General features: G+C 46.0%; 1 protein-coding gene across 1 annotated transcript; it reads left to right on the forward strand.

The window, feature by feature from the left end:
• Positions 1 to 301: 301 nt before the first annotated feature.
• LOC308162269 (E3 SUMO-protein ligase PIAS4-A-like) lies at positions 302 to 10,078 on the forward strand (the record flags this gene model as incomplete). Its single annotated transcript, XM_080536411.1, has 11 exons — positions 302 to 328; positions 1,846 to 2,230; positions 2,398 to 2,482; positions 2,797 to 2,838; positions 3,193 to 3,283; positions 6,954 to 7,082; positions 7,814 to 7,919; positions 8,254 to 8,327; positions 8,713 to 8,873; positions 9,361 to 9,506; positions 9,765 to 10,078. 11 exons carry the CDS (start codon positions 302 to 304, stop codon positions 10,007 to 10,009), a joined length of 1,491 nt encoding a protein of 496 aa, XP_080392537.1. The 3' UTR covers positions 10,010 to 10,078.
• Positions 10,079 to 14,693: the final 4,615 nt, after the last annotated feature.

A 14,693-nucleotide genomic window follows, 5' to 3' on the forward strand; every position in this document is an offset into this window, starting at 1 on the left:
CCTCCTTAATCCAACATTATAAAAGCTCACAAATACGAATATTCCCATACTTGTGTTTGGGACCTATAATCTGTTTAGCGAGGCCTACTGGAGAGGGGACTCCTGTCTCTGAGTGTTTAAAAAAAAAGTTGTACTGTCACTTTAAAACAATGTTTTCCCGCCCACTTTGAGCATACCGCTCGTATCTGCACTCTGATTGGACGCGCGGAACCGTCTACCAGCGATCCTGCGCGCTCTCATTGGTCATTGGAGAAGGAACCTGCTTTCGGCGTCTGGCTCTCGCGGGGCTCCTGTACGGAAGATGGCGGCCGAACTGGTGGAAGCGATGGCAAGTAGAGCGAGCTCGGCCGGGGTGATGAGGGGAGACCGGGGGAATCGAGTCGGTTAGGCCGGGGGAGACAAAGTGCATGCCGCTAGAATACTGTCATGTCAAAGAGGGGTACAGCTTAGTAATTGTGTGGTATTTGCTATGCAGAAACAGGTTACCCCTGCGCTCCCTAAGTGCGTCTGTCTTCCGACAGAATCCTAGCCGTTTGGATAGCATGCCATGGGACATGGGGACATGAATGATGGCATGAGACCGTTAAAACGTTATGTTTAGCTTCCTATTTTCCTAAACTGCTTGGGATTGCTGGGATTATCTGGGTTCCTGTCCCAGGAGTAGTGGGCTTTGGGAAGCCTGCTTTTATTAGTCTCTTAAACCAAGGCAGAATATTTGGCATCCCAAAAACTATTCAAATACGTTCTAGCATGCATATAGATATAACATTGATATAACAGGATTTGGATCAATCCAGCTATGCCTGTAAGCTAACTTGCACAACCAAATGCACATGTTTTTGACAATAGAGGGAATGAATGACAACACAGTTCTCCTGTGTGTGTGTGTGTGTGTGTGTGTGTGTGTGTGTGTGTGTGTGTGTGTGTGTGTGTGTGTGAGAGAGAGAGAGAGAGAGAGAGAAGGAAGGCTTTACTGCCTGTTCCACACTTCCACATGCTCGCTTGTCTGTCTGAACAAAACAGAGAGTTTGTGTTTGCTTCTAAAGCTACAATCAAATCCGATTTAGTGAGTTGTTAGATATGGGGTGGTGTTGGTGGTGAGAGATTGCAGGCGTGGAATGGTGTAACACCACTAACACTGTTAGTTCAGAGGGATATGATGTGGCTGCTTGAGATGTGTGGGTCTAGTAGTGCACCGGCGTTGGACCCTAAAAGGGGCCACTCTTGTCGCCTAAAAGGGGCCACTCTTGTCGCCTAAAAGGGGCCACTCATGTCGCCCGACTGTCTTGAAGGATATTGTTTTGAATGATGTTCGGGAACAGTTGGAGCTCATTTTAGGCATGTTCTCTGATCTCTTGGGAAAACTTACTACAGGGGCAGTAGGGAGGTAATATTGATTTGTGGAAGAAAAGAGATGTGTCTGATATCCGGACCGAAATGACAGAACGGATATGTTGTCTTATGTGTCTAAAAAACATGTATGTAGGCTACTGGGATTGTTTTCCAGACACACAGATCACAGATTGAATCAGGATACTTGCTTCTAGGTCATGTAATGGTTAGTAAAACCAGCATACACCGCTGTTTTGTAGATCTGTTTTCACTTTCTGATTCACGCTATAATATAACCTGTCTTAACAAACATATCAACATATGGTAGTATGAAACCCTCTCTCCCTTCCTTTATTGTAAGCAGAGTCAAAGTCTATGCCATCTTCGTGTATGCATTTCCCCCATATAGGCCTACCTATGATAAAATGAAGTGACATGGTCATGGATGATTTCTCTTTTGATGTTGTTCACCATCAACTCACCCTGCCTGTCACTTCCCCCCCCCCCCCACAGAACATGGTGAAGAGTTTCCGGGTGTCTGACCTGCAGACGCTGCTGGCCTCCATGGGCCGCAGCAAGAGCGGTCTGAAGCAGGACCTGGTGGGCCGGGCCCTGCGGCTGGTGCAGACGGAGTACAGCCCGGAGCTGCTGAAGAACGTGCGGCAGCTCTACGAGTCGCGGTTTCCCAAGCCGTCGGGTTGGCTGGCGGCCCGGCGACCCGAGGTGGTCCCGGTGGCGTACACGTCCTCCCTCAGCTCCTCCCCCACCGCGGGCACCACCGGTGCAGACTACCTCAACGGCGTCGCCAAGACGGCCTCCACACCCTCGGCCGAGATCAAGCTTGTGTCGCTGCCCTTTTACCAAACCCTGGAGACGCTCTTACCACCGACAGAGCTGAGTGAGTGATTGACAGTGAGGTTGAGAGAGAGAGCTGTCGGTCACGTAGTTGACTCGTTGATGTGTAGCCGCATGACAGAAACATACCATTGGGATGATGTGCTCTTCATATGTGATGATGATGATGATGATGTGTTTTGGTTTGATTTTGTGTCTCTTCTTTTGTAGTTGCCCAGAACAGTGAGAAACTGCAGGACAGTCAATGCATATTTGAATTAACACAGAGTCAAGCGGACCAGGTCAGAAACGCCAGGTAAGGGGGCGCTTAGGTGGCGTAGCGGGTTGAGCGCTGACCATGTAACCGCAGGGTCCCCGGTTCGATTCCGGCCGGGGACATATCCTGCATGTCATCCCTCCTCTCTCTCTCTCTCACCCATCCTTCCTGTCTAAAATCTCTACTGTATCTGTCAATAAAATGAAAAATATGAGTGAGACTGACCCACTCAGAAAAATGTACTTAAAAGAACAACAAGCACTTTACTCAGTGATTTAACTGTTAGCTCTGTCTTGTGCGTTATCAATGAGTACCACATGTACCGTAACGTTTCCATTCTCATTTTTCATCAGTGAGCTTCGCCCAGGAATGAAGTCGGTCCAGGTGGTTCTCAGGTCAGTGTTGTTAGTTACAACAACATATCTACTTCCTGGTACACCTCATTGTAGTCTATAGATCCCAGTAGCTACGGTGGGTGTATTGTTTCTGCATGTAATGGGACACTCGCATGATTAGATTACTTTGCTGTAGTATCTCGCTTTTTTAGGTTCTTCACCTTGTACATCAAACATTGCACATTAGAAAGAAATGTTGACATTGTTGACATGGGTTTAATGAATTACAAATCTGAGCGCTTTTTCATGAGCCTAAATATTGAATGGCTTAGTGACCTAATAGGCTTAAAGATATCGCATTGTTACATAACATTGATAACCTTTGGTCTCCTCTGCTGTCATTGTCCTTTTCAGAATCTGTTACACAGACTCCATTGGTGTTCAGGAGGACCAGTACCCTCCCAATATCGCAGTCAAAGTCAACCAGTCCTACTGTCACGTACCGGTAAGTCAACCAGTCTTACTGTCATGTACCGGTAAGTCAACCAGTCCTACTGTCACGTACCGGTAAGTCAACCAGTCCTGCTGTCATGTACCGGTAAGTCAACCAGTCCTACTGTCATGTACCGGTAAGTCAACCAGTCTTACTGTCATGTACCGGTAAGTCAACCAGTCCTGCTGTCATGTACCGGTAAGTCACCAGCTCAGGATAACGAATATTCGATTATAATGCAAATATCTAATTAACAAATGACGTAAGCCCTCTCAGAATCAAGGGAAAACATGTGAATTTCTATATTTATGAAATGAGTTAATGTTACTACGTTGCATTACCTACTATGCAGCCATAACCCCCTACTATAGCTCATACAGGAAAGCAATAACAAAGCAATAACAGGAGCAGGAGGGGGACACATTCAACGTATTTCCATTGCAGCTATTCACATGAAATTTAGACCAGACAGACAACTCAATAAAACTACAGAGCAAAAGAAATTGTAACACTCCAAATCCATAAAAAAAACGTTATGTGCAATAAAGGGGAATGACGGGAAAGAAGTAATGAACACACTAACTGAAAGGTATTTAATTCTTGGCGGAGAAGCCTTTGTTTCCAATGACAGCTTCAAGATGCTTCCCGTACGAAAAAAACAATCTCTCACAGTGATCAGGTGGGATTTTATCCCGTTCTTCAACACAGGCAATCTTTAAATCTTGAAGATTCCGGGGGTGCCCGCTGGTGAATCTTGATCTTCATTTCCTTCCACAAATATGATTGACTAGGCCATTCCAACACCTTTTTATTTTCTTCCTTGAGAGTCTCCTTCGCAGTATGTTTTGGATCGTTCTCCTACTGGAAGACCCACCTGCGTTTCATCCTCCTGTGGATGACAACAGATTCTTCTCAATGATTTCCTGTTACGTGGGGCGGCTGTGGCGCAGGAGGGAGAGCCGCCGCCTAATGATCACAAGGTTGGCAGGTCGGCGGTTCGAGCCCCGGCTGGCCACATGTCGAAGTGTCCTTGGGCAAGACACTGAACTCCAAAATTGCTCCCAGTGAGCGGGCCAGCGCCTCGCATGGCAGCTTGCTGCCATTGGTGTGTGAATGGGCGAATGAGAGGCCATTGTAAAGCGCTTTGGAGCAGCAAAAAAGGTGCTATATAAGTGCAGTCCATTTACCATTTACATGGCTCCATTCATCTTCCCTTCCATGGGATGTTTCCTCCTTCAAACTCCACTGTAGGTATATTTCTCCTCCAAAAAATGTTTTGGTCTCATCTGAACAGACTACATTCTCCCAGAGATACAGGCTTCTCCAAATGTTCTGTAGCAAACAAGCTTCAACATTCCTTTTCTTCAGTATCGGAGTCTCCCGGCGTGATCCCGAATGGAGACCGTGGCTTTGGAGGAGTGCATTGCCTATTGTTTTCATTGTCAACTGCACCTCCTGCTTCCAGGTCTTTCTGGAGCTCTGCCCAAGTGGTCCTTGGCTCTTGGGCTACTCTTCTGACTGACTTTCTTGACTGCCCGGTCAGAAATCTTGCGAAGAGCTCCTATGTGTGGCCGGGTTGATGGTCGAGTGATGTTCCTTCCACTTGCGGATAATGGCCATATGGTGCCTATAGGAACATGAAGGAGTTGAGATGTCTGTCAGTAACCACTGAGTAACCATTGGTGACAAATGATTTGTTAACTTGCATTCAGAGGTGGCTAACCCAAAGAGTGTAGGAGAACCCATGAGTGGCATAAGCTGGTTTAGTGCTTTTTCTTACTGTGCTCAGTACCCTTTTCCTGTGTCATTCCACAAGATTTTTATGGATTGGGATGTTACAATTTATTTAGCTGTGTATTTTTATTGAGTTAAAACCAATACATTTTTGGATGCCGGGAAACCGTCCCCAAATGAAACCACGGGATTCAAAATCACATTGTTTGAATGAGCATCCAGTTTGAAATGATTATGCCTATGCCCTATCCTATCTGTGAACCTGCTTGAACATTTTCCACAAAAGAAAAGGTAGCTGAAAGATAAAATGTGCTTCAAATAAATAAATACAAATAGCGCTAAAAATACTTTTGGTTGGTAATGAGACTGTCAAGACAAATGTGACTATGTATGGGAAACACTGAGGAGGATCTTGGAGAATACTCATGACCCTGGCTGTGTGATTGCCTCTCCCAGAACTCCAGTAATCTCAGAGAGACGGTGTTCGCCATGGTTGAAAAAAATAAAACGAGTCAGGGTCAACACTAGGACTCTGAGGGAGTGAAAACACAGAGGGCCCTATTATGCACTTCTTAACTTGCCTTAACTTGCCTTAACTTAAGTGTTAATTAAGACGCACCGCCAGGTTAAGACCTACCGCCACCCTTATTATGCGCTTCATACGCGCTACTGCTATTATGCAGGTGTCGATAGGCGCCCACACATAAGACGTAAAACTCCCGTGCATATATTGCTCATTGTGGGAGTGTTCATATGTTAATGAAGTGCACTAGGCGCCCCTGCTATTATGCGATCTGACTTTGCTCCTATCGCTAAGAAGTGGTTTGAAAAGCTCTTACGTTTAGACTTCATGCACGTTTTGAAACACGAGCGCGCCTCCGCGGTTTGCGCATGCATGTGGGCACACATGAACACGCACGTGGCTCCACGGCAAGACGTCAATTACGGTCACAGTATAAATGCTTGATTTCAGAAGGGAGAGGCAGAGAAGCGCGCTGACCTCCTTCTTAGGACTTCCATAATAGCATAGCGCTAATGACTCAACGCAGCCGGTTCTTAAAGGGAATGGCACCTGGCACGCTGATTGGGTTGATTGAGAAGACGCCCAAAACACACCCATGACTAATTTCTTTGCTTAGCGCCGGGTTTTAGGCGCCCACTACAGCACGCATAATAGCAAAGTGGCCTTGACCACGCCTCCACGTCTTAAGTTTAGATCTACCGCCTCGTCTTATTGATGAAGTGCATAATAGGGCCCAGAGTGTCAGAGTTTTAATCAACGATTAGTTTTTTAGCAGACTAGCATAAACATATATATTATCTATGAGCATAAGTCAATACCTCCATCGATTTAAATTCTGCGTGAAACCCCCATACGTCACAACTGCCACTCAGCCTTACTGTATATGGCCCTCGCCCAATTCTCACCATACAAACAATCGTCTGACGGTAGCGTCCACTACAATATAGCAAATGATGACTGTTTTGAAAAGAAAACATTGCTATTTTCGGGGAAAAAAACTGGTTCACGGTTAAACCGTGAAACTGCCCAACCTGGGTCGACATTTCATGGGTCTAAATGTTCAACCTGCCTGGTCTAAATTTCATGTGAAGGGCTGCGATGGAAATAGGTTGAATACTTATTTTCTGCACTGTATCTTCATAATGCTAATAGGCACAGATGTGCTTCATGCTGTATGTTCATGTCCTAGCTGGTAAACATGTCTCCAGTGTTTCCCATTATTTACCTAGACTGTGGCGGTCCGCCATAATCTCATAACGAACCGAAAATAATTTTTACATGCAAGCGATTTTACATGCGCTCGCTGTCAGGTCGTCCAGCCTCCCCCCCACCCCCTTTGACGAAAGGCTTTACAGGGTCCAAGGTCCGTCCACCGCAGTCTCTCAAGATCCTGTTGTTCATGTCTCTGTGTGTGTTTGTGTCCAGGGATACTACCCCTCTAACAAGCCTGGAGTGGAGCCTCGTCGTCCTTGTCGCCCCGTCAACATCACCCCCTGGTTACATCTCTCCACCGCCACCAACAGGGTCACTATCACATGGGGGAACTTCGGCAAGGTCAGTCTCTTGTTGACCCCCACGGCTGGTCTCAGCCACAGTCTTAGATCAGAGCCATTTATGAATGAATGGTCTTTATTGTCATTGCTATAGTACAGGTACCAAACAACGACATTTGGGAGGGGTGGCTCCCCTGGTGCTAGGAAAGAAAAAAAAACTAAAAAAACAAGAAGGGAAAGGAGCTGGTTTACATAAATAAAGGCTATGTACACTATCCACTATACTACTGTACAGATAAGACGAGGTTGTCATATTGCACATTTAGTCCAGGATTTGACTGAATCTGTGTCCAGGAAATCTTCCTGTAGGTTGTTTATTTAGAAACGCTCTATTTACAATGTCCATGATAAAATGGGGATAATTTACACAGATAGAAAGCAAATAAATGTGAATTTGTGATGCGAACAAAGGGTTCTCAAGCTGCACGCACCTGCCATTTGAAATGTTGTTTTCTGGCAGATAGCTAGAATTTGACGCATGAATCATAGGGTGCGTTCGTAAATTCGCTCTGAGAGCGTCGAAGGGCGCACGCTGGGTTCGCCGTCATAAAAGGGACCAAGTAATTTGATTGGACAAGAGGCATTCCATGAGTGCCGATCAGATTTCCAGAGCGAACTTACGAACGCAACCATAACGTGGCCCACAGTTTGAGATGGTCATGTCTGCTGCTATGTTCAACGTTGTTCTTCTGCTCAGTGCTCATGCCCATGTCCTCTCCTCCTCATGTGCAGCGCTACTCTGTGGCTGTGTACTTAGTGAGGGTCTTCACATCAGCAGAGCTCTTCAGCCAACTCAAACACTGCTCACAGGAGAGTGCAGAACGTTGTCGCGAACGCAGTAAGTGGGCTCACCGGTCTTCGCTCCTATCTCCCCTTTCTCATGCTCTATTTACCTTTACAGATGTTTGCTTTTTACCTCTCACTAAGACGAACAGAGGATACAAACATTGACTTCTTGAATTTCCTTTTGTGAATTGTTAGACTTCTGAATTCACTTTAAGTTTGCGTACTTTTATTTGATCGTTTCCAATCAACTGTGGTCCTCCAGATCGAAACGAGACTGATTCATACCATATGCCATATGAAAGAATGAAATCATCGAAATGGATGATTGCACTTTTGATGTTGCCGAGCATGATGTCATGATCTATCTCTGCTACCTCTGTTTCCAGTCCAGGAGAAGCTACGCTTTGATCCAGAGAGTGAGATTGCCACCACAGGCCTCCGTGTCTCTCTCATCTGTCCTGTGAGTACCTGCTCCCCCCCCTACATTCACCACCTCCAGACATTCAAATGTTCTGGTCCAAACTCAGCCACGGCCATGTTCATCATTCTCTGGCTCTGTCCTCGCACATCCACACACACACATTTTCATATGATAAAGAGGAAGACATCTCAATTTTTATTTGGGACTCACCCACAGTCTTTTTGAAATGTTAATTGTGGCCCAATTAACAAACAAAACTATGACTTAGAGAAACTAGCACGAGTTGCCCACCGCCGTTTTGTGCGATTCTACTGTTGGGCCCCTCTCGTCCACAGCCTAACGATAACTATGCACACCGTACTATAACATATGGATGACAATGCAATGTTATAATACGTTGTCTCTCCCTGTCCCCCCCTCCCAGCTGGTAAAGATGCGGCTGGGTGTGCCGTGTCGAGTGCTGACCTGCGCCCACCTGCAGTGTTTCGACGCGGTCTTCTTCCTGCAGATGAATGAGAAGAAGCCCACGTGGACCTGCCCCGTCTGTGACAAGCCCGCGCCCTTCGAGCTGCTCACTATCGATGGGTGAGACACGCCTAGACATGTCACTCACCCGGCAGCAGCACCGCCGCCACCACTCACCCTCCAGGAATTTCACATCTATGCAGGCTTCCTTTTAAGGGTCTTCTGCATGCTCAAGCCAGGGGAAGAAAAAAAACACACTCTGAAATTCTGGAGCAGTATTCCTGTTAAAACCTGCAATGACCTACATTGCATATTCATTTCTCATAGACGTTCGCGTCTCCTGTATATAACGGCATATATTAGGATGGAATGCGGTCTCATGACATGTTTATGTTGTGTGCTGGTGTAGAAATGTATACCTTGAGATTTAAATGTAGTTTGTGTGTGTGTGTGTGTGTGTGTGTGTATACGTGTGTGTATACGTGTACGTGTACGTGTACGTGTACGTGTGCGTGTACGTGTGTGTGTGTGTGTGTGTGTGTGTGTGTGTGTGTGTGTGTGTGTGTGTGGTGTACTAGCCCCACTGACGTTGTGGTCTCTGTCCCAGGCTGCTGACAGAGATCCTGACAGAGACACCCGAGGAGGTGGAGGAGATTGAGTATCTGACTGACGGCTCATGGAGACCCATCCGAGATGAGAGGGACAGGGAGCGGGAACGGAGCAACACACCCGACTACCCTCTGCTGGATATATGTACGTGTGCGCTTTTGAAAATTACCCACTTTGATTTCAAACTAAAGCTCTTGCCTTAACCAATAAGAACACACACACACACACACACACGAACACATATATTCACACACTCACACACTCACACACTCACACACTCACACACTCACACACTCACACTCACTCACACACTCACACTCACACTCACACTCTCACACTCACACACACACACACACTACATTGTGCCGACTTAACCCTGGGACCCTGGTTTCCTCTCTGTAGGTGTTCCTGAGGCGAACGGCCACTCCCCAGCCCACAGCAGCACCAGTCAGACAGGGAAATCAGGAGCCGGATCTACCACGGGGGCAGGGGGCGGAGCGGTGGTAGATCTGACTCTGGACTCCTCCTCGGAGGAGGAGGGGGGAGGGGCTGGAGCAGACAGCGAGGACACTGAGGACAGCCAGGACAGCCCCCCACCAAAGAAGCGGCGATACGACTACGACAAGGACCTGGTCACTGCCTACTGACTGGCTGGACCCACAGACTAAGAGAGACAGGGGGGGCTGGGCTAGACCTGAGGAGAGGAATACTTTAGTCCCTACACACACGCACACACACACACTCTGGCATATATATCAACACAGACATACACACACACACACACACACACACACACACACGCACGCACTGTCAACCTCTGGAGTGGTTAGGCTTCCTCTATACACCACTGGAAATAACAACAGTTCCCGAGCACTTGTGGCCCCTCCCAGCATTTGAATCCTGTATCCTCTCTCTCAAAGACAATTGGAAAGAGTAACCTCCTCCTCCTCCTCTCAAACTACTTCCCCTCTCTCGATCTCCTTGTACTTTGTATTTGACTTGAACTTAATAAGGCTCTCAAAGCCACTTTGAGCATTTGGTGTTTGCGTCTCCGATTTTTCGCCACTTTTTGCGATGCGCAGACAGTGGGGAAAATGGCGCCGTCTCTGTAGTAGAGTAGTAAGGTGTCAAAAGACAAGCGACAAATAACAGGAACAAATATGAAGAATTTTGGAATTCCAGTCCTTTCTGGGATATGATGCAAATTAAACGCCTCCCCCGCTGTTGATTTCTTATTTATTCAGAGGGGGTGTAATCATAACTCTCGATCTGCGCGCGTAACTTGAATCATCACACAAATGTCCCATTGACATCAGTACAACATTTACATGAATGCCGGCGTCACGCACAAGGGTCTCGAGTTAGGATTCCACCCAGGATGAAGACAAAGCAATGGGCTCAAGCAGTGTTTCAAAATGTCTGTTGGGGCGTTTGAAAATCCTAATACTGTTGATTTGATACTTCCCAACCCCCCCTCACCCCCCGTTTTATTTTGTCCTTAGATGATGACAACCTACCTCAGTCATACATAGCAAACTTGACCAGAGAGAGTAGCTGTAAAACAGGACAGAATAGTCAACTGGAATCATTAGTTTAGCCAAGTTAACACTGGAGAGGATGATTTTTTTGGATTTTCTTTTATATATCTATCTTCATTGTTCTCCCTACCCTCCAACTTTGAGGAATTAATTGTCTGTAAACGGCTCAGCTGAAGGTGATGTCTATCAGGTAACGGGTACGGCTGGGACTTAGCTCTGTATTCAGTATGAGGAGGTGAGAGCTCTTTAAGACTGTCTAACTGAGTGAGGTATGCACTCTCATTCTCCACCATTGTACTTAGGACCGAACTATGGTCTTATTCGAATGACAGTCAACAGGCTAATATTTTACAGTGACAGATGGTTATATGGTTATGTTACATTTTCCATAATACCGTCCTTACCCTCCCCCACCATCGTAAATGCACAGTTGTGACGTCATAATAACCCTATTCTTTGGCATAGCAGTGACTGGAAAGAGAAAATGGTCATGACTAGAAGGGATTTGCAAGCTATTGTCTTTGTGGTGGGTTAGCAAAGACAAGCAAGTTAACATGATTATTTTTCTTTTACTCTTCAGATTCTGCCTGGTTTTCTGCATGTGTTCATATTGATCCAGTTAATGTCTGCAGGATGGAGTGTCTTCACTAGATCATTTCATCTCCTTTTTGTTTTAATAGTTGACAAGTTTTTAGAGGTGCAGATCTCTGCTGCGTTCAGTCTCCTACTCCAAGGGACCTGGGCATTTTAGGCTCACAGTGTTTAAGGTGTAGTTTTCATCCTTACTTTTAGTTTGCTGAGATTATTTGTTTTTGAACAAGATCCTGACTGAAGAATGACGCCATAAGCATTAGAATCAATAAAAATCAATTAGATAAAACTGGTCAAACAAATTTGAGGCGGTTGTGCCAAAGCAGAACTTAGTGAAATGCAGCCTGGTTCTGGTGTGTTGTTGGGTCAGATATTTGGGGCCTTTTCTTTGGTCTGGTTGAGCTGGTCTGCACAGGAAGCCCCAGTAAGACACAAGAAATTTTGTTTTTGTTGTGATTTGTTCGTTATTTGCTGTTCCGAGTGAAGGTCTGAAGGAGAAGTTGAAAGTGTGGATGAATACTGTATCGCCACGTGTAGAATGGGATACATGTTCTGTTGACATCCCGCTTGACTTATTTTCTGTTTTTGTCTAAAATTGTAGTATTTATTGATAACAATAACTTAACAACTTTGTTTTTATTTGAATGGCGGGTTTGTATTTGGCCCAATTGTACATACAGTATGTTATGATGGAAGGGATTCTGTACATGACATCCCAGTAAGGGATAGCAGGACACTTCTGAATCTGAGGCCTGTGCTTTTTGTGAATGATAACATGGCAGATGTGAATGATTCAGGCTTATGGCACTGCTCCTCTTAACAGGTTCCTTTCCATACCCTCTAAGCAAACTGAGCAGTTCCAACATCAGCTCCAACATCCAACCGGTTACGCATCCCGCCTCGTACCAGTGCAATGGGTTTAAACGACCACCTCTCTTATTGGCTTAATAAGCATAGCTTACATCATCAACTGAGCCAATTTATTCAAGAGAAACTGCTGTACAGTTTGAATCACATTGTTTTAATTTATACATGTAGGTGTAGAACATCACTGCGCAGGTAACAGCTTTCCTAAAGCGTTTTTCCCCCCCATATTGTACGAGAGAGAGGAGGTACAGGTTGTGTCTGTAGAACTGAGCCAGATGACGGTGTAACCTGGGTTACAGGCTGGAGTGGGGTTTCGGAGAATGGCGGGTCAGGTCTGGATAGTGGCATCCCCTTCTTATAATAATGCTTATGGTAGCATGGGCAGTGGCTTGCAATTCATTATGTAAATGTTTTGTTTGTTGTGTCTTTTTATATGTTCATATTAAAAGACAATAAAATTAAAATAATATTTTATTAAGCTTTGAATCGCCTCCGGTTGTTCCTAAAGGCACAGACACGGTAACATCCCAAATACCAGTACTAGAACTGATGCCACTTTGGGTTTAAGAGAAGTGGTTTGAGGCGTGGATTGTGATGTCCTTGTACCAAATGCTGGGATGTTGGGGACACATTTGTGTCCTGTTAAGAAAAAACTGTAAAATTCAAAAAAGTATCTATTCTAACACCTGTTATTGACGTGTGGAATTAATTAAACCAATTTTTTAAAATCCTATTGTCTGCCAAGTCATTGACAAAATATCTGAATGAAAATAACATGATTAAACTGCTTTAAAACTGCCATGTTTCTTTACCATTCCACTTGTTTTTCGAGGTTTGCATCAACTACATTCTGGTGTTAATGAATGAATGGTCTTTATTGTCATTAATACAGTACAGGTACCATACAACGTAATTTGTGAGGGGGGGCTCCCCTGGTGCTAGGAAAAAAATACTAAAAACAAGAAGGGAAAAGAGCTGTTTTACATAAATAAAGGCTATACACTATACACTATCCACTTAAGATAATTAAGATATTGAATTTCAACTCAAAGCTCAACTTAACTTTATTAACTTTGATGTGTTTGAAATATGTCTCATTAATTAATCCGACTACAGTGAACAGATAAATGCTCCATCTTCCAAACTACAGTTTATTTTTTATGTGTATGCACCTTTTTAATAAATACTGTTTATAATATGCGTGTGCGTGTGTGTGTGGTTGTTGTGCCCACTTTGACTTAAGCTCCGCCCACTTTTACACAAGCTCCCTCCGGGCTAGGTTAAAGGACTTTAGCTCAGCAACCGTAAGTGCCACAGACACGGTTCAGATATTTTCCGAATCGGCTCGGGCCCGCCGAACACATATCCGAGCCCCGACTCGGTTGCGGCGCCCCCTGTGGCCAGAATTCATAACTCCCCTCCTAGCTGTGAGCTAGAGGTCTGGTTTTCACATATGTCGAACATCTTGGTGAGACAAGTGTTTACCCAGAGTTTCGGCTTGATCGGCCATTCGTGGCCCAAACGGGGAGCTTTGACGTAAGTGCGAAATCCGTAATTAAAGGGGGCGCCACGGAGCGACTCTCGGGGCACGCGACCGGACCCCTGTGACGCTTCACGGTGCCGATTTTTGGGTGACTGGGACTTTCTGGCACCGATTTCTGTTTTTCATCCTAAAGCAATACTGTCTGTGCAACTGCGTACAGTCTAGGTAGGTCGTTTGTTGGCAAATGAAAGATCATTTTAATTAATTAATTAAACTGTCTGGCCACGCCCCTTAACTGTCTAAGCCACTCCCACTTTGACACAAGCTCCGCCCACTTTGACACAAGCTCCGCCCACTTTGACTTAAGCTCCGCCCACTTTGACACAAGCTCCGCCCACTTTGACACAAGCTCCGCCCACTTTGACTTAAGCTCCGTCCACTTTGACACAAGCTCCGCCCACTTTGACTTAAGCTCCGCCCACTTTGACTTAAGCTCCGCCCACTTTGACACAAGCTCCGCCCACTTTGACACAAGCTCCGCCCACTTTGACTTAAGCTCCGCCCACTTTAACACAAGCTCAGCCCACTTTGACTCACGCACACGCGCGCACACGCACACACGCACACACACGCGCACGTACTACGCGCGCACACACGCACGCGCACACGCACGCGCGCACACACGCGCACGTACACGCACGCTCGCACACGCGCACGCACGCACACACACGCACACACACGCGCGCACGTACGCGCATGCGCGCGCACACACACACACGCGCGCACACACACGCGTGCACACACACGCGCGCACGCACACACACGCACGCACGCACACACACGCACACGTAC

The sequence above is a fragment of the Nansenia antarctica genome (genome assembly GCF_963989245.1).
Source record: "Nansenia antarctica genome assembly, chromosome: 7".
Taxonomy (NCBI): domain Eukaryota; kingdom Metazoa; phylum Chordata; class Actinopteri; order Argentiniformes; family Microstomatidae; genus Nansenia; species Nansenia antarctica.